Consider the following 25,253-nt stretch of genomic DNA (forward strand, 5'->3'; position numbering starts at 1 on the left):
CATAGTCTCTCCTACTTATTAGCATTATTTCTTATGGTATATGGTTATTTCAATATCTTAGCCTGGTTTCTCAAAAAGCAGAGCCTGAGACAGAGACTTGCATATGGTAGTTGACCTGAGAAAGAGTAAAGAGTAAAAAGAATGAAGCGGGAAGGGAGAGTTTTCACCATCAGGGGCAACTCTAGCTCTATCCCATGGGATCTTCTGAGTTATATATCAGAACTGTGCTCCCCTATGACTTAAGGGGGAAGCACTTGTCCATTGACTCCCATCTTACACCAGCTCCAACAGAGTTAACTCCCACATTTCCTATTGCCCATCTGAGAATATCCAGTGGGTTCCTTCCGGCAGAAAGTGAGAAACCTAAAGTGCTAGCTTGAGAAGGGCATGTGTCAAATTACTCCTGAGTAAAGGGGATCCAAATCTGTGTGGAATTCGTCACCACATTGTGGCTGGAATAAGATATGGGCCAAGAGTATTTAAAGTGGTGCATAAATGAGGTCAAATACATTCAGTCATCTGGTGATTTGGATTGGAGATACAGTGAAAGATCACTATTTTTCATATATTTTAGTACTTTCCAGGACCCGGACCTCTCTTTCAACTTATAATGGGGAACTTGAGAGTCTTTTTAGAAACAGAAGAATGAATACTAAGACTTTATTTCTCTCTATGCTAATCCATGATCATAGAAGTTATAGAGTCAAGATTGAATAATTGGATTATATTTACAGAATAATGTGTTCCTCAAAACAATTAGTATTAATGTTAAAGAATATGTCCATAAATGTAAATATTTCCTTTTCCTTTTTCTTTGACTTTTAGATATTGCAATGCCGACAGCAGAAAATCTTCTCAATGTTTGTAAGTTCATTAACAAAGAGTTATTTTCTAGTGAAATTTAATTCCCTGAATGGCAAAAAAGACCTCCACTTGACAATCAATACAGCATCCATAAAGATGTAATGGGAAGCCGGCTTTTAGAAACTTGGGAAAAGATGACTGTGGTTGGTCTTAAATTGACTGATATCATTGATTGACTGCTATAAATTGATTTTAAATGAGAAACACATTATTACATGCCATAATGGCAGAGGGCATCTAGGGACAAGCAGTGGTAATTATGAACTTAGGATCTAAAACCAGCTACACGTTAGTTTTGAGCCCCAGGTCCAACATGTACTAACTGGATTGTTAGTTAGTTTCTCAAACCTTCAGTTCCAAGCTGTTGCAATGACAAAAGAAGATAGCACAACTAAGGTACTTACAAAAGTACACAGCTCATAATAAGCACTCAGTAGATGTTGGTTGTATATTTTATTCTACCTATAAAAACTGTAGGCCTGGGAACTCACTGTGAAATTCTGATCATGCAAGCCAAGTTTCGTGTGCTGAGACTTGCATGCAAGCAGCTTGCTTGCTGGCGAAGGCATTCTGCTTCCACTCTCCCACCAGCCGCCCTGGGAAATATGATCCCCAGGATTGCTGGAACCTATCGCAGGCTATCAGAGGACCACCACTGCTCTTACCTGGGCACTGAGACTAATTAGGGCAGCTGGAAATCGCCCTCCAGGGCCCGGTGACACCAACCCCGATGACTCTTACTACCTTTCAGCCATAGCAGAGTTGAGCAACCTGGGCAAAACTTAACCACAAAGCTGTATTAGATTATTTTTCCCTCTGATATATTTTGACTGAACAGTCCTCAGGCTACTTAATAGGACATTTTAAAGTCAATCATTCCAATTAAAAATTTTAGTGCTGATACAATCAAAATCCACAATTAAAAATGTGTCAGTTTGGCAGAAGAGAGGTAATTAAAACAGGAATAAAAAGAGCAGTAAGAAAGAGATCAGCCAATTTGTACATCCCCTAGCTAGAACACTAAGCAACCATCCAGACCAGTATTCTGAACTTGACTTGGCCTATCTGAGGTTTTAATTGTACTTTAAATAAATAGGAAGAGGGGAAAGGTAGGCAAGAAAAATCAAACAGGATTGAAGAAAGAATAGAGTTTGGTACATGACAAAGTATATTAGAGTAATAAATGATGGAATGAGTGTTAGAAGAGTATGGAGGCTGTAAGAGCTTGGTAGATTCTTTGATGTTTCCGGAAGTATAAGCCATCAAGTCTTCATTATATTCCTTAAATTCTTGAAATTTGCCATATGACCTCTTCTGATATAACAAAAGCTACAAGGTGCCATGTAAGATTTCAGCAGAGGTAATAACAAGGTAATACTGCAGAGGTGGCAGCCAGAAGCTTAACAGACACAGCAACGATGAGCAAATGAGAACTCAGGATGGAAATTGATGCATGAATATAAATTAGATTACAATCCTGAACAAAAGCACAAACAGGAAAGTAGAGTCACCCCAGGGAGGCTCTCCTAGCCCACAGGGAAGCATCTTTGTTTTTCTATTTCTCTGAAGGAAGGTGAGTAAAAGACAACTTCCTTTAGGAGCTGTCCAAACAGAAGGGAGGATAGGGAGGAACCATTATACCTTTGGGTTCTGAGCTATCTGCAGATTCCATGATAAGGGAGTGGAAAGAAAAAGAAAAAGAAAAGGGAGTCACATTCAGTGAGTCAAAAGTGAGACTCTCTCATTCAAAAATAACAACCACCTAGGCTCTGCTTCAGTAAGTGTTTTTTATGAAAAGGATGCCTTAACAATCTGAGGTTTAGATTGCATCAAAGAGAACAATCTAGAATCAGAAGCAATATACAAATTGAAGGACTTCAGAGGGCTAGCAAAGACCGTTTTAAAAATCTACATGTCCCTCCCCTGTGCTTCTGATGCCTTTCCACCTTCAGGAATGACTATCTCCGGACGTTACCTTGTCACATCCCTGTGAAGCAATTGACCATCTACCTTTCCAATTAATTTAAAGTTCTCATTCTTGATACAAATACCTTTCTCTAACTCAGAGTTTCCTAACCTTAACACTATTAACATTTTAGGCCAGACAATTCTTTGTTTCAGGAACAGTCCTATGCATTATGGCATTTTTAGCAGCATCCCTGGCCTCTACCTACCGGTAGCGCACCCCCCTCCCACAAATTATGGCAACCAAAAATATTTCCAGATATTGCCAAATTTCTCCTGGGGTTAGGGGTGGAGTGTAAAATTGTCCCTGATTGAGAACCACTGCTTTCATCGACATCCACTGCATTGATCATGGCAAGTTTTTCTCATTCTCTAAATGTTAGGAACATACCCATTCCAGAAGTCAAATATCATTTTTATTTCAAGATGTCTTGTGGGTCATATGACATAGACTTCATTTCTACAAACATTTATTGAGCTCCTTATAGGTGATAGGTTCTCCATGATAGGTTCTAAAAATATATTTTTTAAAAAGATATAGTTTCTGCCCTCTAAAAAATTTAATTAATGAGGCTGACAGTCTCTAGTAAAAGATACCATAAATTGTCAAGGAACAAGCTCAGTGCTTTATTTAGAGTAAGATGACATAGTCAAGAGAATCAGAGAGAGACAGAATTATAGTGAAGTTGTACTATTACAGTACAATACAAAACTGCAGATTTGCTTTAAAGACTTAAAAGAGTCTAGCAGTTTCTTTGGATCTCAGTTGACATGAGAGCACAGTCCTGATGCAGAGAAGCATATCACTTTGGGAAAGGGTTGGCTCTCTTCATGTGTCATTCTTTTTAGCCAGATATTGTGGATTGTAACTTGAATGTGAACACATTTCTGTCTACTCTGTCTCTTGTCAATATCCCATTGACATTCACAGCCATTCACTCTTTCTTATGAATGTTTCAGAGCAATCACAACAGCTCACAAAATTAGAAGGCACACATTTCCATATATAACTTAGTAACTGGCTACCAATTATTATCTTCCAAATTCAAACATTTCATTTCACTTGCTTCTTTTAACAGATCAGAGCAATGCCATGCAGATACATGGAGAGTATATGTGACTGATGAGGATGGGGGAGGAAGATGTCAATCTCTATTTTGAATGAATTCTCAGGAAATCTCAAATCCACAGTTTGTCCTAACTTCTCCAAGACTATGGGCTTTTCCTCAGTTAATCTTATGAGAGTTTGTTTACTATAGCAATGCGTGCATAAGCAATATGAATATCATTGTATGCTAACGAACTCTATTTTGAGCAGGTTGTGGACAACGAACAATAACTCCTTCTGGCAACAAGATAGCAGGGGGCATGGATGCCCAGGAAGGCGAATGGCCTTGGCAAGCTAGCCTGCAACATAACAGTGTCCACCGATGTGGAGCCACTCTGATTAGTAACAGCTGGCTTGTCACTGCTGCTCACTGCTTCCTAAAGTAAGCTCTGGACCACAAAAAGCCTCAAAGCCACTCATGCACCAAAAGTCTGATACATACCTTTCAAGAATATGGCCATACAATTATGCCTCCAAATGTTTGATATTGTGAAGTATACTCTCAAAATTACTCAATGAATCAGTTTTTTTAAAAAAAGATATATTCAAGCTAGAACAGGATCTGTCAACAGTGGCACTATTATATTTGGTCCAAATGATTCTTAATTATGGAGGTGACTGTCCCGTGCATTATAGGATATTTAGCAGCATCCCTGGCCCCTACCCACCAAATGCCAGTAGCATGCCCCCCTGGACTGACAACCAAAAATGTCTCCCGTTAACACCAAATGTCTCCTGGAAGACAAATTAGTCCTCAGTTGAGACTCACTAAGCTAGACTGAATTCAATTTTACAAAGAAACTATAAATCCCAAACTGAGCACTGGTCTTCTATTTCTTTCTCATCATTATTTCATCTGATTTTATTTATTTAGTCATAAATATTTGAATTCGTCCTGCATCCTCCCATATATATTATAGTCCAATTTGCGGGCGCCTGGGTGGCTCAGTTGGTTAAGCGACTGCCTTCAGCTCAGGTCATGATCCTGGAGTCCCGGAATTGAGTCCCACATCGGGCTTTTCGCTCAGCTGGGGGTCTCCTTCTCCCTCTGACCCTCTTCCCTCTCGTGCTCTCTGTCTCATTCTCTCTCTCTCAAATAAATTAATAAAATCTTTAAAAAATATTATAGTCCGATGTGAAATTATTATTTCTTTAAAGGATATATTACTGCACCAAGCGTTTTCTTTGTTTTTACCCTTTTGTCTGAGGTTTCATTTTACTAATTTCTATTGGCTTTATGTAGCACCTACTGGTTTTATTTTTAAATAAAAATCCCTCTTAAACTTGAGACTTTGAAATGTTCTAACAGCACTATTTTTCACTGCTTAATATACAAACACTTGATTAACAAAAGTCAGAAATACCTTCCTATTTATAGTTTTTAACGATTACAAAAGAAGATTTAGGCTATTTCCTTAATTTCCATAAGTTTACTCTGTCCAATAATCTTACCCACTTTTTACTTAATCTTACTATCTTGTCTTGTCATATTTATCTTTCTAAATACTCTTGATACTTTCTGGACACATAAAATGAGTTCCCATGGCTTATCTTTTAAAATATATCTTATGAAGAAAAGATAAAAAATAAAATATAGCTTACTGAATTATTCAAAGTTTATTCATGTTATTGTTTTTATTTTTTTCTCTTACATATAGCTTTACTTCTGTATGTTAAATGCACTACGGGTATTCAATACTTCTCTAATTGTTTTAGAACATATAAGATATTAATTCCTACAACTCTGAAATACAGGATTTTTAATCAATAAATCTATTTTCTTTAGGGCCAGGGATCCCAAAGAATGGAATGTTAGTTTTGGGCTTCTTTTAAGTAACCCACAAGTACAGCGAGGTATCAAGGATATTATAATTCATGAAAACTACCATTACCCCGCACACGATAATGACATTGCTGTTGTGCATCTGTCCTCACCAGTATTATATACAAGCAGCATCCGAAGAGCATGTCTTCCAGAAGCCACTTACACATTCCCACCCAATTCAGATGTGGTGGTCACTGGATGGGGAACATTAAAGTCTGATGGTGAGTTCCTAACCTTCCTCCACTACATGGTTTGAATTTGAGTTTTAGGAGTTAAAAAAAAAAAATACTCCAAATCATAACTAAACCTGAGAAATACTTTCTCTAGATCATTTTAAAGAGGATAATGTGCAATGGATTGAAAATTATCCTCAACCACATTCAGACAGAAACTACAATTTCATAGAGCTTTTACCATAATTTCCCTTAACAATGGCAGTTTTGGTAGAAATGCATTATTTGAAGAAGTAATTCATTTTCCTCCATTTTATTCATTCATTCATTCTATAAATATTTATCTTGATTACCACCTTTATTCCAAATACAGGTCTGAGTGGTTTGGATATATTAATGAATAAAATAGGTAAATATTCCTGCCCTCATAAAGCTTACATTTTTAGCAAGAAAAGACAATAACCACAAAATATAATAAATATTTGTTTTATGCAGGTAAGTACTAGACTAAACAAACAAGACTGCAGAGTATTGGGCATTTTTGTTGAGGAGAAATGAGTAACCCTATGTGACAAGTCAATGCATCCCCATGACCTTAATAATGTAAAGACTTAGTAGCTATTTCTGTTCATAAACGCATCTGAAAGTAGAAAAAAAAATCTAAAATTAATTCTAAGATTCAGAATTACTGTAACAGCAGAAAATCTTAAAATGATTATAAAATGTATGTTTCTGGAATATGAATTTTTCATTTTATTTTCTAAGGCATACATGTAATCTACTTTGTTACTAAGAAAAGAGACAAAAGCCTAATTAAAATGTGTGTTTTACATTGATTTGGAAATTGTACATAGTGTTAGGTACTAATAAACCTAGTCAGAGATATTAATATTAACTTAGCAAAAGTTATATAATTTTCTTCCTTTAGGAACAAGTCCTAATATACTCCAAAAAGGACTAGTGAAGATTATAGATAATAAAACCTGCAACAGTGAAGAGGTATATGGTGGTGTGATCACACCTGGAATGTTGTGTGCCGGGTTCCTGGAGGGAAGTGTGGATGCCTGCCAGGTAAATCTGCCTACTCCATTTTCTTCCTTTTTTTTTTTTTTAAGATTTTATTTATTTATTTGACAGAGAGAGAGACAGCGAGTGAGGGAACACATGCGGAGGTGGGAGTGGGAGAGGGAGAGGCAGGCTTCCCACTGAGCAGGGAGCCCGACGAGCCCCTCAGATCCCAGGATCCTGGGATCATGACATGAGCCAAAGGCAGACGCTTAGGCACTCCATTTTTAAGATTTTTTTTTCTTGTGGCTTTTAATTCCAATTTACTTGTTCAATTTTCTCAAAAGAAAACATTTTTAGTATTTAATAAGATACTTATTAAGTTAAAATACTGAAGTGCTAAATCACTCCTACTTATATAAGAAGCTGTCAGTAGGAGTGGGGAAGAGACTAAATTTAGAATAAGCAATAAAGAAATGAATGGAATATTGGCAACTTTAGTTAGATTGGCCCTCTTTCAGTGAGAAGCACCCAACTGAATCCAACACCCAACCTAGTGATCATGGAGCTTTCTTAATTGGGGGTGGTTCCAATACCCTAAATATTTTGTTTATTTAACAATGCTCCATGTAGGGTACCTGGGTGGCTAGTTGGTTAAGCGACTGCCTTCAGCTCAGGTCATGATCCTGGAGTCCCGGGATCGAGTCCCACATCGGGCTCCCTGCTCAGCAGGGAGTCTGCTTCTCCCTCTGACCCTCCTCCCTCTCGTGCTCTCTATCTCTCATTCTCTCTCTCTCAAATAAATAAATAAAATCTAAAAAAAAATAATTCTCCATGTAGCAGGCACTGTTTTAAGCTCCTTACAAATATTAATTTATTCTAGTTATGATAATTCTGTGGTGTACGTTTGTACTATTATAAGCCCTATTTCTCAGCTGAAGAGACTGAGATAAAGAGATCAAGTAAATTGTTCAAACTCACACAGGTATTAAGTGGTAGAACTCAGACTTAAACAGAGGACATTGGGCTACACAACCTATACTCCGAATGCTACACTAAGCTGCCTTTCCTTATGCTTAATATGCTTCAAACACCTCTGATGCTATTTATAAGCAATAGTCTCAGAGTTAACAAAAGTACTACTGCAGTTATCTAGGCAGGCAGAATTAGTGGTAAATCCAGAAAGACCCTATATTTTATTCATTAGTTTTTATGGATTACGAGGGGCCAGACCCTGTGCTAGGTGCAGAGGAGTTAAAAGTGAATAAAGCATTATTCCTGCACTCTAGGAATGAGAAAACATACAAATAAGTACTTGAAATACATAATTATCATCAACAATTACAGATTCCCATCTTTCCAACTGTCCCACTAACCCTATTCTTCAAAGTTATGACAACTCTAAATCCCAGTTTCTCTCGATTTTTTCTCAGTCCATCACCCCTCAGCACCATGGCTCTCTTCTAACCTCATGCAGCCTAGAGGTTTGATTATTTCCACCACTCCACTGACAGCACCCTCAGTGACTTCACTATCTTCTACTTCCCCACACCCATGCTAATAATCTCCAACCACAGAGCAACAAGACTATTTTATTGGCTCCTATATATAAGCTCCTGAGCACAACTAGAAGAAATCTTGCAGCCTTGTAAACTGGTGTCATATAATCACAGCTGGGTCCTTAACACACTATAGAATTCTTTAATGCATCCTTTATAGTCTATGTCAGCCTTTCATTGCATTATTGAAATGTGTCCCTATATGCCTTTATATTCCTTAACATATGACATTTCCTCATACTAACTAGAAAAAAGAATGAATGAAATCATGAGATCGACTTTAATTTCTTTTCTACATGATAAATTTATATTTGTACTTATCCTCACCTTCCAGGCTCAGGACAAATTTCTTCTACTCTTCAAATCTAACCTTTTGTCTGTATTCTTCATCCCCTCTCTCTCCACACAAGTATTTGAACTTTACATTAATTTGAACTTTCTTCCATATTTTCCAAACTGCCCCACCCCAATGGGGTCTTCCACATATTCTGCAAATATTATTAGGTCTCTCCCTTAATATATCCTACTCCGTCTTTCTTTTTCCCTTCTTGGTCAAATCTCTACAGAATAGTTTACTACCATTGTTCCATATTCTCGACTTATTCACTCTCTAACCCAGTGCTTGCAGACTTTTGCCCCACCAGACCAGTGAAAGTATTCTAGCCAAGATTACTAATGATGATCTAATTGCCAGGCATATATGTCCAGTGTGCCATTAGAAATAAAAACCTTGGGCTCAGGAAAGAGTTCTGGCTGTACATACATATCTGAAAGTTATTGTCATCTGGGTGGTAAATTCATGAGTTACCAATACAATTGCTCAGATAAACTGTATAAAATAAGAAGCACCTAAGTAATAGAACTCTGGTATACTTTTTTAAGGGGCTAACAGTGAGAGATGATAAAGATCAGAAAACAAAAAACAATAAGAAATTGGTGTCATGGGATTCCAGGGATCAGAGAAAAAGGGAATAGTCAATAGTGACACATGCCGAAGAGTGAGATAGATGCTGGAAAGAGTGTCAACTTCAACAATTGTTTATTGGTAAAGTTTAGAAGGTTCATCCATTCCCATCACTTTTAAGTATTGTTCAAGTGATGGTAGCATACACGTTAGAAAAGGTGGCTAAAGGCAAGAGAATACCAAAGACGACTGTGTCCAAAGAAGAGGCATTAGGACAAGGCGGAAGATAGGGGTGACCAGAGTCCATGTGTCCCCCATCCTTCTCCATTTAGGAGAAAGTTGAAAATAAGATAAGAAAACAGAAATTTCAATATAAACTACTACTTCAAGCCGCTAAGCTATGAAAGGAAGATAATTAGGGCAATAGAGGAGGTCTTAAGATCCAGAAAGGCTGTCATTTTTTCAGATGGGCAAAACTGAAAAAAAAAAAAAAAAGTATATGCCTGGCAGGGAAAGACAATGCAGGAAATGAAGACATATTAGGAAAAGCAAACAAGAGAAGATTATTGATAGAACAGTGCCCTTGATCCAGAGAACAGGTGGAGGGATTAGCCTTGGAAAGAACTAAATACCTCCATTTATCTGACAATGAGTGTAAATACAGATGTGGGCTGATACAAGTAAGCTAGGAAGTCAAAAGAGACAAGGACAAGAAATGAGGAGAGGCTATCTATTATTCTCCACTTCATGAATTTGAAACTAAGAGATTAAATTTTTAAAAATTATAAAATAAGCTTTGTGTACTGTTGGTACAGCCTCTATGGAAAACAGCATGGTGGTTCCTCAAAAAATAAAAATAGATTACGATATGATCCAGCAATTCCATTTCTGGGCATATGCACAAAAGAATTGAAAGCAGGGACACAAATAGATATTTGTACATTTAATCCATAGGAGCATTATTCACAATGGCCAAAAGATGAAGCAACCCAAGTGTCCACTGATGGATAAGTGGATAAACAAAATGTTGTACATACATAAAATGGACTATCATTCATCCTTAAGAAGAAGGAAATGCTGACACATGCTTCAACATGGACGAAACTTGAAGGACACTGTGCTAAGTGAAATAAGCCAGCCACAAAAGAACAAATACTTGTATCACCCCATTCAATACTGAAATATCTAGGATTTTTCCCTTTTCTGCATCTCCCTGTCTTTATTACAGAAGAGAAAAATAAGCAGTATTCAACTTTAAAGTATAGTAATTGTATGTATCCTTTTTCTCTTTAGGGTGACTCTGGTGGACCTCTGGTTGGTGCAGATTATAAAGGCACTTGGTTCCTTGCTGGCATTGTAAGCTGGGGAGATGAATGTGCTCTCCCAAACAAGCCTGGTGTCTACACTCGAGTAACATACTATCGAGACTGGATCTTGTCCAAAACTGGTCTCTAGTGCAGAAGTTCTTTATAGATTTAAGGTTGAAAATTATACCCTTTTAAAATGTGCTTGTAATTCCCAAACCACATTTAATTTAGAATACCTTTCTTCATGCACATTTAATGTTGCAAATATAAAGATATACAATTTTAGAACTATAAAATTTTTGTATATTAGATTTTGAAAAAGGGATAGTGACAGCAATGAACCAGGATATATAATTTCCCCTATACTCCTCTCTAGACTGAAGGTAATTATAGGAACAAATACGGATTATAGTTCACTAAGGTCTTCTCTACTGATTTGTAGATCCAGGTCCCTTAGGAAATCATAGAATAGGTGTTGGCAATAAACTCCCTCCTGAGTGTACAAATAATCCCCTGGTGAATCACATGGCTGCCACAAGCTCTATATATTGGTAGGTTGTAGCCTAGTGAATTGCTGTATAGTGCCTATAAAAATTTCCAAAGAAACGCTGTCTACCTGTCTTCTTTCCATGCCATGCCAATGCTAATCTCTTCTCTATTTATGGCTTCCTCACTTTGATGACCCAAAACAGTATGTTAATCCCATGGGGTACATTGAATAGATCCCAATGCTTGTTGATCTGTTCCTAGTTCTCCTTCATATATAAGTGAGGCCAGAAGATGTTTCTCACATACACACATACAGTAGTAAAATTGTCCTCAGACACATGGGCTACATTTCACTACATAGGCTTGAACATGCTATGCAGATAACCCTGTATTACGTATCTCCAATCTCTTAAAATTCCTCAACAATATCAATTATCAGCCAGAAATAAATAATATGGAAATTTTGCTTTCCCTTCACTTTCCTTTCGCCCATACAGAACATTCTAGCTGACAGCACAGAGGTCTATAAATGCACTGTTTAGGGCTCATGCCAACTTTCCACCTAAACAGATCAGTTGGCTTTTATCATGGATATTACCTCATGGTCATACTTTCCCAGACTGCAGTCCAGCCCTTCTCTTTTTCATCACTGACATTCCTACAGCTACCACTAATAGCTTTCATTATGATATAAATTTTGTCCATGGACCCCAAAAATAATGACGTTAATAATAGTAGCTAACATTTATAGACCACTTACTATGTTCCAGGCACACTTGACATGCATTATTACACTGAGCCTTCACAATGACCTTCTGAGGATGGTTCCCTTGCAAACTTAATTTTTTGTTGTTGTTGGTCAGCCTATTCATTTATTTTTTTATTTTATTATGTTATGTTAATCATCATACATTATATCATTAGTTTTTGATGTAGTGTTCCATGTTTCATTGTTTGTGCATAACACCCAGTGCTCCACGCAGAACGTGCCCTCTTTTATACTCATCACCAGGCTAACCCATTCCCCCACGCCCCTCCCCTCTAGAACCCTCAGTTTGTTTCTCAGAGTCCATAGTCTCTCATGGTTCGTCTCCCCCTCCGATTTCTCCCCCTTCGTTTTTTCCTTCCTGGTATCTTCTTTTTTTTAACATATAATGTATTATTTGTTTCAGAGGTACAGGTCTGTGATTCAACAGTCTTACACAATTCACAGTGCTCACCATAGCACATACCCTCCCCAATGTCTATCACCCAGCCACCCCATCCCTCCCACCCCCCACCACTCCAGCAACCCTCAGTTTGTTTTGAGATTAAGAATTCCTCACATCAGTGAGATCATATGGTACATGTCTTTCTCTGATTGACTTATTTTGCTCAGCATAATACCCTCCAGTTCCATCCCCATCATTGCAAATGGCAAGATTTCATTCCTTTTGACGGTTGCATAATATTCCATTGTATATATATGCCATGTCTTCTTTATCCATTCATCTGTCGATGGACATCTTGGCTCTTTCCACAGTTTGGCTATTGTGGACATTGCTGCTATAAACACTGGGGTGCACATACCCCTTCGGATCACTACATTTGTATCTTTGGGGTAAATACCCAGTAGTGCAATTGCTGGGTCATACAGTAACTCTATTTTCAACTTTTCTGAGGAACCTCCATACTGTTTTCCAGAGTGGCTGCACCAGCTTGCATTCCCACCAACAGTGTAGGAGGGTTCTCCTTTCTCCACATCCCCACCAACATCTGTCATTTCCTAACTTGTTAGTTTTAGCCATTCTGACTGGGGCAAACTTAATTTTATAGATAAGGAAACTGAGATAGAGAGAAGTGAAGCCCAGAGTTTATAATTGGCTGAGCTGGGACTCAAAATCTAAGGACTGGATTCCAGAACCCACACTTTAAACAACTATGCTCCGTTATGTGATATGGTTATAACTAAGGATCTACCTAGTGTAGTATTCTAAAATGTAATATTTGTCATAGACTGTATAGATGAATTAATACAATAGCTTTATTATCTGATGGATTTTTTAAATATTTTGACATATATCAAGCTATACATTTATAAGAATTAATATTCATACTTTTTAATTTTTTAGAAATTAAATATTTACAAAAAACTATATGGATATTGGTCAGGATTCATTGTTGGTCACAAGTGAGAGAAACCCATTTAACACTAGCTTAAGTGAAAAGAAAACATTTTCAATTCATTTACTAAAAATCTAGGGATCTACGTGTGGCAGAGCTGAAGCTAGTTCTAGGGGCCCAAGTAATGTCTTGACCTCTGGCCCCATCTTAACTTTTCCCTCCTCTGTCTTCATTCATGGCCAGTGCTACCTACTGAGGTGGTAAAGATCTGCTCCTTGCCTCTAGGATTAGGTTTTCTTTAGTGCAAAGCTAACAGTTCCACAGATATACAGCCCTCCTGCCCTCTGGCTCCAGTAAAAAAAAAAAAAAAAAAAAAAAAAATTCTGAGGATGCCTATGATGGACCCAGCTTAGATCAGTGTATCCTTCTCGGTGGAGGTTGGGCAGGGGGAGATTTGATCAACAGCCCTCAGAGCAGGGAGGGGCATTTCAAAAAAAAAAAATGCTAGCAGACAAAAAGTAATGGTCATCTATTACCCAGTGCAAAATGTGCTATCCTCTAAATCAATACAGTATTATTCTAAATTACATTACCTCACAACAGATTCTATATTTTCATGTGTTTATTATCTTAACTACAGATTTTGCATAAAGCACTATCATGCTATGCATATTTTGGTATCTTAGAAAAAAAGCAAGATGATTTAAGTCACCAGTACTCTTCTTTACCTACCTTCTTTGTGTTTAGAAATTGCATAATATTTCTGTGGGGGGGAAAAGTACAAATACTTTTTATTTTGGAAAATAATTTGACATGAAAACAGGTATGCTAAGTAAACACATTTAAGAAATCCGCCACTTCCAAATAGGGTCAGTTTAAGTGAATTGACCTGCATAATGGTACACTCTGTGATGATAGACTTCCTTTCCCTCCTCTCTACAAGAGAGACTGAACAATAGGGAAACCAGTTAGAATGGTGCCTGCCCACTGGGGCAACAATGTTGTTAACTCCTGGGTCTCTCCAGAGTCAGGCATTCCTGCTCTAAAACAGTATCCGGCAAGAGTTAATGATGAGACATTGAGATAATAGTGAAAACTCATTACACTGAATATAAATAAATAAGTTATTACCAAGTTTATTAAATAGGTAAGTTAAATATTATACAACAACACTACAAGTAAGTACTGTATGTTGAAGTCCACTTTCTCTGTCAATTCCTCCTTGCTGCTAAGTAGTAATATTTTAATTAATTTATAAGGTTCACTTCCCAGTTGGTTTCTTCTTTTGCCTTTTTAAACTCCATGCCTTTGTGTCTGCTACCATCTGAATTATCTGGCATTTCTTTCAGCATCTTTCTGATTGTTTACACTCAGCTATGGCTTATACACTCCTTTATCAGGTAATTCAATATATGGTAAAACCAGTTTTATTAGAATTTCCTACCCTTACCACAGATTAGTATTTTCACTTTGAACTCTGAGTCTTCTCATTTTTACTCAGACTGCTACTTTTCAGCAATCTCTTGCTAAGCATACTATCCATGTTTATGCCACTGGAAGATGCATGTAGCATTGTTCAGGCTCTTCCTGCCATAATTTAACTTCCTTCAGAAGATCTTATAGGTTAAGTGCAAAAAAGCTGGCTTCCTCAATGATTTTCATCAAGACTTTTCACCAAGTAAACAATACAAAACAAAAGCAAAAACCTTTGTAGATAGTTTATTCTTTCTTCATTTTCAAGGATCCTCTTGATAAAAAAGAAAGAGAGAGCCATATGACATATATATTCAAGTACTAGAAAAAATAGTCTTGTCATATTTTCTTTTAACCCCTCACTATGTGGGGGTTTTAATATAAATTCACATTAATTCTTTTTCTAAGAGGAAAATTCTTTTTTTTTAAGATTTTATTTATTTATTCATGAGAGACAGAGAGAGAGAGAGAGAGAGAGACAGAGGTAGACTCCCGGCAGAGCAGGGAGCCCGATGTGGGACTCGATCCCAGAGCCCTGGGATCATGACCTGAGCCAAAGGCAGACGCTTAACTGACTGAGCAACTCAGGCATCCCATAAGAGGAAAATTCTTATTCATATAGTTCATTATAGTTCATATAGTTGAAATGACATTTCTTAAAATTTTTTTGCATTAAAAAATGTAAAACCGTATTATAGACTCTCAGTCTATAATTTCAACACCTAGAACTCTGATACACAGAAAAAATTGTTAAATAAAATAATCAAAGAATGAATGAATGGGTATATCTTGGAAACTAGCTCCTATGACTGGATTAAATAAGGCATAGCCAACAAATGAAAATACAACATTTTAATGAATAGAAATCTGTGCATAATAAAAGAAAATAACAGAAAATGATTTTGAAGTTGACAGAGAACTTAAAAACCATGTCAGGAATTTTACAGGTAATAGCTGAGACCCCAAGGCCTGAGATTCACACAAGAAAATGGGGATCACTTGATTCCCAATGTTGTGCTCTTTCTTCTCTATTATATTCATTATGAAAATGTAGGTTAAATTCCATTACAGAGAATGCTATTGCCCTCAAACGCTGATTTCCTAGAATGTTTTTTGAATAGATTTTCTAGTGTAAGGGACATTATTGTTGCTCCACTCAGATCCCTCTAACAGACACGGACACTCCTCCATCCATTGTTGAGCTACTCTTTCTGAGAAATGCCCTGTTTATGGGAGCCACCACCCAAATGGGCCTGAGAAGTGATACCTCTCCCCACCTAACAGGTGGGCCTCAGCCAATGGGTAACGATGCAGGAGTACAAAAACTCACACCCCTACCCAAATGGTGGGCAAACCATGGTGCCATTTACACTGCAGTGCTCCATGTGGGATTGCGCTAAGGCTGGAGTCCAGCCAAAGCCGCATTTGCCGGGCTTCTTCCTCTGCCCTATTTTGCTTTCCTCACTCTCTTACAGGCTTCCCCTTGGAGCACTTCCTCAAACCATCTGCAGCTCTGATTCTAGGGAACTCAGCCTAATACATTGGTTGATTTCATTTTCAGATTAATTAGTTAGGGAAAGCTGTATTTTTCCTAAAATACATGAATGTGTTTTTCTAATACAATAAATCCACATAGTAAACCCAACTGAATCTTTATTGTTTCAGAATATCTTGCCTAAAGCTCATCATTACAAGCATGATATTTCCTTGTATTGTACTTTTAAGGTTAGATGCAGGTGGCTTAAGCATCTAAATGTAACTATACTGATTTTTGGATATGGTCTGTGTTTAACTGAACCCCTGTTATCACTTTGCTTTCTTTTTTATTCATCTTATTTTCACAGAAGTATAATGCAAAAGCATTTCCATAGTAACTAACCATATCCTGGTTTGTAGAAATCCAGTTAATCAAGTTTTGCTATTCAAAGACTTTTAAGAGATTTTTATTTGTTCCTATGGGTGCTTTGATGATCTAGTTAAAAAATTCCATATAACAAATAATACTATATCACAGATATAGACCCCTATCTAGGAAATTACTCTTTATAATAAAAGCCTTGAATATATATATATCTGCATTATAGACCAGGGAAAATAAATTGGAGAAGGGTTATTTACAAGCTTCCTATTATTACTCTTACCTTCAAAAAGTAATACTAATAAGTTTCAAAATTACACATTCTAGCAAAATAATCACAAAAACATTCCAGATAAAAGACAGTAAAATCATCTATTGGAGTAAAAATCCTTTTCGAAGACCTTGTTAAATAAGTACAGCATCTCTGGGTATCAATTCTCTTTCAACCTTAAGTCCTAATGATTTAAAAACATAATATTGATTTTTATAAAAATCAATTTTTAAAAACTCTGTTTTATTAAAAATTATCATAAAAGAATTAATGTTATTGTCATTAACTCCAAAAGGAATAGATTATGTCTTATGGAGCAGGAAAGATTGCTGAGTGGTTTTTGTGAAGTGGCAAAGCATAGGGTTAAGAGCCAACTTACCTGGATTCACACACTGGTTCTACCACCTAATTTGCTGTGTGAAGTTAGGTAGCTTCCCTGACATTTCTATGCTTCAGTTTCCCCATTTATAGACTCAGAATAATAATAGTATTTACCTCAAAAGGTAGTTATAAGGATTAAATGACTAACTACCTACAAAGCACTTAGGATAATTCTTGGCACATAATAACTTCTATATTGGTATTTGTTAAGTAAAATCTTTATTTAAAAGGTTAACATACTTGAAGAATGGGGATAACCATTTATTTCATATTACCTCCTCCTGTTAAAGAAATATAAGTTAGAAAAACAGGGAAAAATACTAAAATGAGAATTGTTTAAGTCAGTGTATTCTTATTCTGGTGGAATATTCTGTGTAGATTTGTGATACCTTATTCCCATTATTTTATTAAGTAGGAATTAGGAAATAGTTCAATTTTATAAACAAAGAGAAATTTCCTATGCTCTCTCTAGAAGTAGCATAAGTAGTAAAATAAATTTTAAAAGCATTTCTTCACTTTTTTCCCAGAAAAAATACTACATATTTAAATATTTGTGACATTAGATACTGATTATTTCTAAGCTAACTTCAGTGGCACTCAAAACTGCCATGGGGTTCCTGGGTGGCTCAGTTGTTAAGCGTCTGCCTTCGGCTCAGGTCATGATCCCAGAGTCCTGGGATCGAGCCCCACATTGGGCTTCCTGCTCTGCGGGAAGCCTGCTTCTCCCTCTCCCACTCCCCCTGCTTGTGTTCCCTCTCTCGCTGTCTCTCTCTCTGTCAAATAAATAAATAAAATCTTTAAAAAAAAAAGTACTTCTGCCATGTTGTTATACCTCACTCTGATATAGAATGGAATTAAATGTTGGAAATTATTTAATTTCTGCTACCAAAAATATTAAACCTTAACATACTAGACAGTATAGGGCACATAACAGAATTTAAAGGAAGCAATAGTGATGATTTTTTATAAATGCCTACTGAAAGGAGCATCAGGGAATTATAAAAGGAAATAAACCACTCTTAGAAACATCAGAGCCTTTTTTTTTTTTTTTTTTTATTGATGAGAGACAGAGGGAGAGAGAGAGGGAGAGAGAGAGAGAGAGAGAAGCAGAGGGAGAAGCAGGCTCCCAAGGAGCAGGGAGCCCGATGCGGGACTCGATCCCAGGACCCCGGGATCATGACCTGAGCCGAAGGCAGACGCTTAACCATCTGAGCCACCCAGGCGCCCGAAACATCAGAGCCTTTATAGAAACATTTTTAAAAGAAAAAGAAGGACTTTGAATGAAATAATAGTGAGTATGTTATAGAGGAATTAACATGAGCCCAGTCTTTTAATTAATTTTATGGAAGCCCAGTCTTACTGAAACTTAATTTGAAAAAAAATGGATAATGCCAATAACCACATATACTTTTTACATTATATTTTTAAATTTAATTTATGTTATTAATACATTTGCATCACAAATTCTTAAAATTATTGGAGATGTAGCTTTCAAATGTCCAAAGCTGAAAAAGATGACATTAAGATGTGTTGTATTTTAGGGCACCTGGGTGGCTCAGTCATTAAGTGTCTGCCTTCCGCTCAGGTCATGACCCCAGGGTCCTGGGATCGAGCCCCGCATCGGGCTCCCTGCTCTGCGGGGAGCCTGCTTCTCCCTCTCCCACTCCCCCTGCTTTTATTCCCTCTCTTGCTGTGTCTCTCTCTGTCAAATAAATAAATAAAATCTTTAAAAAAAAAAGATGTGTTGTATTTTAGAATTGAATTACTTTATGAAATAGAAATGCTAAATGTGTCAACAGAAAACTATCAACAAAAGAATAAAATTAAAATTATGCCATTTTCAATAACCAGCAGCCCACATGAAGTTTAGATGCATAAAAATATCTCCACATAATATAATTATTAAATGTCTGGAAATATCAGATATAATGAACTTTGTCTAGCCTTTCTTCAGTAACTACAAGTACAGTGCCTAAGACATAATGTTCAATAAATGTTGGATTAACTGAATTATTGAAATAAAAATGATCACCCTTGCTTTATTAGCTCATATTTAGTTACATATTATTAATTATAATTAAAACAAAAAAGATTACTATTTTCAGTATTTAGTGAATATATTAATTTTGACAAATAAACGTGATCATTATACTTCTGCTTTTTCATTCACTTCATAATATTGATGATTTATATTTTTTTAATCTGATCTCTAATATCTTATGTAAATTTTCAACTATAATATCCTATCATTTACCTCTGACACAGCTATACTGAAATGAGAACTATAATAATGTCTCATGGCATGATTCTCCAAACAAGATACACTCTCAGAAAATGAAAGTGAATCTTCCCTTTTAAATGCTATGTGTAATTTAACATGGCTTAGAAAAAATTGAATAGCTTTTAGAATTTGTTCCTCATTTCCATGGCAATTTCATGGAAACACTTCCTCATAATTAATAGTCCACATTCCTTCCTCAAATCCTTCCGATTAAACTGGAATGAAAATTCTCCCCTTTTTACTCACCTCATAGTTGTCACAGACACTATCATTCTTGGTTAAATGAAGTTATGTCATGTTTTGGAAAACAGGGAAAAAATATATATTCCTCTTCTCTGATAGTGTGCTGCCTCTATCTTTTCTTCCTGCTAGAAGCAAAATGTTCTACCAGATACTTTTCATTAATATACTTCTCTTTTATTTTTTATTATTATTATGTTATATTAATCACCACACATTAGTTTTTGATGTAGTGTTCCATGATTCATTGTTTGCACATAACACCCAGTGCTCCATGCAGAACGTACCCTCTTTAATACCCATCACCAGGCTAACCCATCCCCCCACCCCCCTCCCCTCTAGAACCCTCAGTTTGTTTTTCAGAGTCCATAGTCTCTCATGGTTCAACTCCCCCTCTGAATACCCCCCTTCATTCTTCCCCTCCCGCTATCTTCTTCCTTTTTTTTTTTTTTAACATATAACATGCAGAAGAATATACTTCTCTTTTAAAAGATACCCAAAGGATACAAACGTTGTGATCCGAAGGGGCACCTGCACCCCAACGTTTATAGCAGCAATGTCCACAATAACCAAATTATGGAAAGAGATCAGATGTCCATCAATGGATGAATGGAAAAGAAGAAGTGGTGTATATATATATATATATATATATATATATATATATATATATATATATACACAATAGAATATAAGGCAGCCATCAAAAATGATGAAATCTCACCATTTACAACAACATGGATGGAACTAGAGGGTATCATGCTAAGTGAAATAAGTCTATCAGAAAAAGACAATTATTATATGGTTTCACTCAGATGTGGAATATAAGAAACAAAACAGAGGATCATAGGGGAAGGGCAGGAAAAATAAGACGAAATCAGAGAGGAAGACAAACCATAAGAGACTCTTAACTATAGGAAACAAACTGAGGGTTGTTGGAGAGGAGGTTGCAGGGGATGGGGTAACTGGGTGATGGGCATTAAGGAGGGCGCGTGATGTGATGAGCACTGGGTGTTATATGCAACAGATGAATAACTGAACTCTACATCTGAAACTAATGAAACGCTATTGGTTAATTAATTGAATTTAAAAAAATAAGTTATAAAAAATAAATAAATAGCACATACTGAATGGAGCACTGGGTGTTATACACAATGAGTCATAGAACACTACATCAAAAACTAATGATGTAATGTATGGTGATTAACATAACATAATAAAATAATAAATAAATAAATAAATAAATAAATAAATAAAAGACCTGCCTTCTTCTATTTTTTTAGTCTTGTTGGTAAAGAGATGTTAAAAATCTATTTTTGGCTCCTCTGGGTCACTTCCAAATTGCCATCTCTGTTTCTCACCTCTGAATTTAGACTTGCAATCCAGAAAAAGCTGAGCAATTGGGTACAAGAAGAGGATGGAGAAGATAATATAAAGAAAAGCAAAGATACCATACTTGAGGACCAACTCAGGTCATGAAACAGATTTGCTCCTCCCTGGAACTGCCTGGGTTCCTGTTGGCTTTCTAGGCATTGTATATTATGAAAGAGGCCTCTATTATTTAGGAGGGTCTCTTTTTTTTGCAACAAAAAGGACATAATTAACATGACATCAAACTTCATTCACCCTCTACTTCACCTATCCTAGGTTTAAGACTCCCTTACTCCATTATAACTTGTTTTCATTCCATCAAGATTCTCTTTTCTTGACCCCCCCTCTTATTTCAGTCTACCCTACCTCCACCCCTTTCATAGATCCACTTCCTTCCCTGACTCCTAACTTCCCCAACTTCCTTCAACCCTAACTCCTTAGTGCCTTACTGCATAATCAGCTCCCCTAAGGGATCTGTCCTCTTGTCTTTCTGCAACATCTGCCCTAGTCTCTTGACTGTTCTCCCTCTCTACTGGTTCCATCTCTAAATCTCTACACACCCTCAAGACTTACACGTCTGTTTTTAAAATTCTTTTTTCTTTATGTCCACTTCCATGTGTTCTCTAATAGCCATTCTCGCCAAAATCACCAAAGCTACTCTAGGCAAATCATCAGTGACCTCCCAACTGTCTCATCCTACCAACTCTCTTTGGGCCTTTTCCTGTCACTAAGATATTTGATGTATGGATCGCTCCCTCTCTCCTGAAATTCTCTCCTCCCATTACTTCTCTGACATTACCGTCTTCTGGTTTCCTCATTACTTTACAATGTGGGAAATGAATGTGAGAAAGGGTTTCTGTCCCTAAATGAGAGGCAAAAGGCAAAATATACTTCAGTACAATCAGATTTTATCATGAACAATTTTTCCTTTCTTCTTTTGGTCTCTGGGCCACATATAAAAGTTTCCAATTTGTAAAATCTATGCAAGTGTTACCTTGTTTTATTTGGTTTCAGGCATATGGCCCTGCTCAGATTAACTGATATGATGTGTATGCAAAGCCTTTTGAGTTCTTCAGGATAATAAACTGTTACAAGGAACCTCATATAGCTAATATAGAAGGTACAAGTTTTATAGTCACAAATCTCAGATGTAAAAAAATGCCTTTTTAAATATTCTATATAAACATAATTTCACTATCTTCCCTAAACCCTCAACAGCTGAGAACTCAACAAATAGTATTTCTTTCAATCTGTTGTGAAGTTCTGGGTGAAAACACTATGTTTTTTTAATGTTATAAACATTTTGTTTGTAATACAGTTTAACTTACTTGGAAGCTCTAGTGGGAATTTGTTTTTCTTTAACTTTCTGGTTTTACTTACTGATTTTTATGTACAGGCAATCTTTACTACTTGCAAATTCACCTATTTGCTAAAATCCATTTGTAACCCCAAATCAATATCCCCGGTGCTTTTGTGATTATTCCCAGACACGTGTTTACACAGAGTGGGGAGAAATTTGAGTGGCCCGATGTGCAGTTCTCATTACAGCTTTCATACTATAAGTAAGCTTCCTTTCCGTAGTATATTTAGTGCCATGTTTTTTCACAGTTTTGTGCATTTTGTTAGTGATTTCACTGTATAAAATGGCCCCAAACAGAGTGCTGAAACACTGTCCAGTGTTCTAAGAGCAAGAAGACTACGATGTACCTTACAGAGAAAATACGTGTATTATTTTTAAAAGATTTATTTATTTATTTATTTATTTATTTATTTATTTATTTATTTGACAGAGAGAGAGAGAGCACACAAGTAGGGGGAGTGGCAGGCAGAGGAGAAGCAGGCTTCCCCCACCACCACCCCTCCCCGGGGCAAGGAGCCTGATGTGGGGCTCGATCCCAGGACCCTGGGAATCAACAATCCAGTACATCCAGAAAAAGGAAGAGAACATTTGCTGATATGAACATGTGGCTGCTCTCGAGAGTCCTAAAGCGTAATCAGGGTGTGACGAAGCCATGGAAAAAGTGGAAAAGTGGAAAAATGTGTGGATTCATGAGATGAGGATTAATTTTTTAAAAAATATAGTGGACAGCCTTGTTCTGACAGTGAAAGCCAAAAAAAAAAAATTATGGTAACTGACCTGCACAATTCAAAAGGCCATATTTGTGAAAAATGTCCAACTTGTAGGTGTGGCAATTCCTGCATATCAGGAATCTTGGGAACAATATTTTAAATATCTGCTAAGTGTTACACAGGAAAAGGGTTATGTGAAAAAGCAGGTTTTCAATAATGAGACTCCTTGTTTTACAAGGATGTTGGCAAATGAACATATATAATGTAAATGGTTGTGGCTCACAAGAACCTAACCCCGTATTTTTGTTTGGAGGAAGTATTCGGTATTCACCAATTCAGTGTTCATGGCAACTTGATAGAACTACCACAAATAATGAGTCAAGTCTGTATTTATGCTAGATTTGTGCTTAGAAACACACATGATGTATTTCCAAAAGGTGTACGTCTCAAAATTTCTGACTCATCTATTCCTCTCACTAATTATTCTGAAGTAGTCCATTTCAGAACCAAAATACTCCATTGGAAAATATTTCCAGACCCTTCAGAAAACCAGAGTCCACGTCCTGCAGTATAATATTTCCTTCAAGTCTAGACGTTTTGAGAGAAAGCCAGGAATTCTGGGCATGAAGTGACAGCCAAGAGGGAGCCCAAGTAAGCAAGTGCTCTACATTCCTCCAGATGCAGGAGGCAGCCGGCGCAGAGGGAGTCCAAGAGGCACACAGACATATCCAATACTCTTATTTAATCTTCTGTAGTACCAAATAATCTCCTGCAGGGCCCGGATGATGCCATGTGCACAATTTGTCACCTTCAAAGTCTAAGAGTGTATGTAGCAGGTAGTTAGTAACTATTTATTAAATAAATGAATATAAGAAAAAACAAATAAATGAACCAACAAGAATGGACCATCTAAGTCAAAAGAGTCACCTATAATTTCTAAAAAAAAAGATTTTATTTATTTATTTGGGATAGAGAGAGAGAGAGAGAGAGAAAAGAGAGAGCATGAGCAGGGGGAGGGGCAGAGGGAGAGGGAGAAGCTTGCTCCTCGCTGAGCAGGGAGCCTGATGTGGGGCTCAATCCCAGGGCGCTGAATTCATGACCTGAGCCAAAGGCAGATGCTTAACCGCCTGAGCCACCCAGATGCCCCAAGTCACCTATACTCCTAACGTTATTCCTGCTTTAGCTACCACAAAAGCAAACTAGTTCACAAAAGACAAATCAAGCTAGTGATTTAATGAATTCCAGTGTAAGTCATATCAGTGTTAGTAAATAATATCATCAAACACCCAGCATGAACGCTAAAGCAGTATCACAGAGAGTTTCTAAGTGGCCCCAATTTGAAATGATCAGATAACGTATAAAGGAATTTAAGCAAATATTTATATTATATATAAACATATATAAATGTGGGTACAGCATTTATACAGTATTGTCTCCAATATCTAGCTACCTTATGCAATAATGTGCAATAATGGCAAGTATAATATTCAAACAATTATAAAAGCAAGGCAATAATAAAAAAGAGTTAATCATTTTTACTTCAGCCTAAGCATGGATAATCGGGCCATTTAGATCAATAGATAAATTTGAATGCAGACGAATTTGTATTAGATCAAATTAATTCTGTAAAGGTATTAATTAGATGTTTTGTGGAAGATGGTTTTAAATGAACATATTTGTCTAGTGTTTGAATGTACAGCAGTGTGTCATTGAAAGAGAAAAACAAATGTTTTTGAGAAATGAATTAATTTCTTAAAACAACAGATTTGAACTGGATTAAGTTCTTTTTTAGTATTTTTCTTCATTTTGTATCTGTTGGACAGAATAGGAACATTTAATAGTTTTTAGAAAATCTCTTTATTAAAGTTATGTAAATAGCATGAGTGGATTTTAAATTCAGAATTAAGCTTCACATATCCTTCTCTACTTAGGAAAAATGTTGTGAAAACCAGGCCATCTGCTGAGGTACTACGGTTACATTTGGCCCTCAGAATGTGTTCGACATGCTC

General features: G+C 36.6%; 1 protein-coding gene across 1 annotated transcript in view; it reads left to right on the top strand.

Annotated features, from left to right (window-relative positions):
- LOC114206690 (transmembrane protease serine 11C-like) overlaps positions 1-10,858 on the top strand; it is a 51,456-nt gene extending 40,598 nt beyond the window's left edge. The window contains exons 6-10 of the mRNA XM_088021344.1: positions 826-864; positions 4,148-4,319; positions 5,724-5,983; positions 6,864-7,006; positions 10,697-10,858. Of these exons, the coding sequence (XP_087877470.1) occupies positions 826-864; positions 4,148-4,319; positions 5,724-5,983; positions 6,864-7,006; positions 10,697-10,858 (776 nt within the window). The remainder of the gene's footprint in view (positions 1-825; positions 865-4,147; positions 4,320-5,723; positions 5,984-6,863; positions 7,007-10,696) is intronic.
- The last annotated feature ends 14,395 nt before the right edge of the window (positions 10,859-25,253 follow it).

This window comes from Eumetopias jubatus, unplaced genomic scaffold, assembly GCF_037043125.1.
Source record: "Eumetopias jubatus isolate StellerSeaLion01/CBP00866 unplaced genomic scaffold, mEumJub1_p1.0 scaffold_2, whole genome shotgun sequence".
NCBI lineage: Eukaryota > Metazoa > Chordata > Mammalia > Carnivora > Otariidae > Eumetopias > Eumetopias jubatus.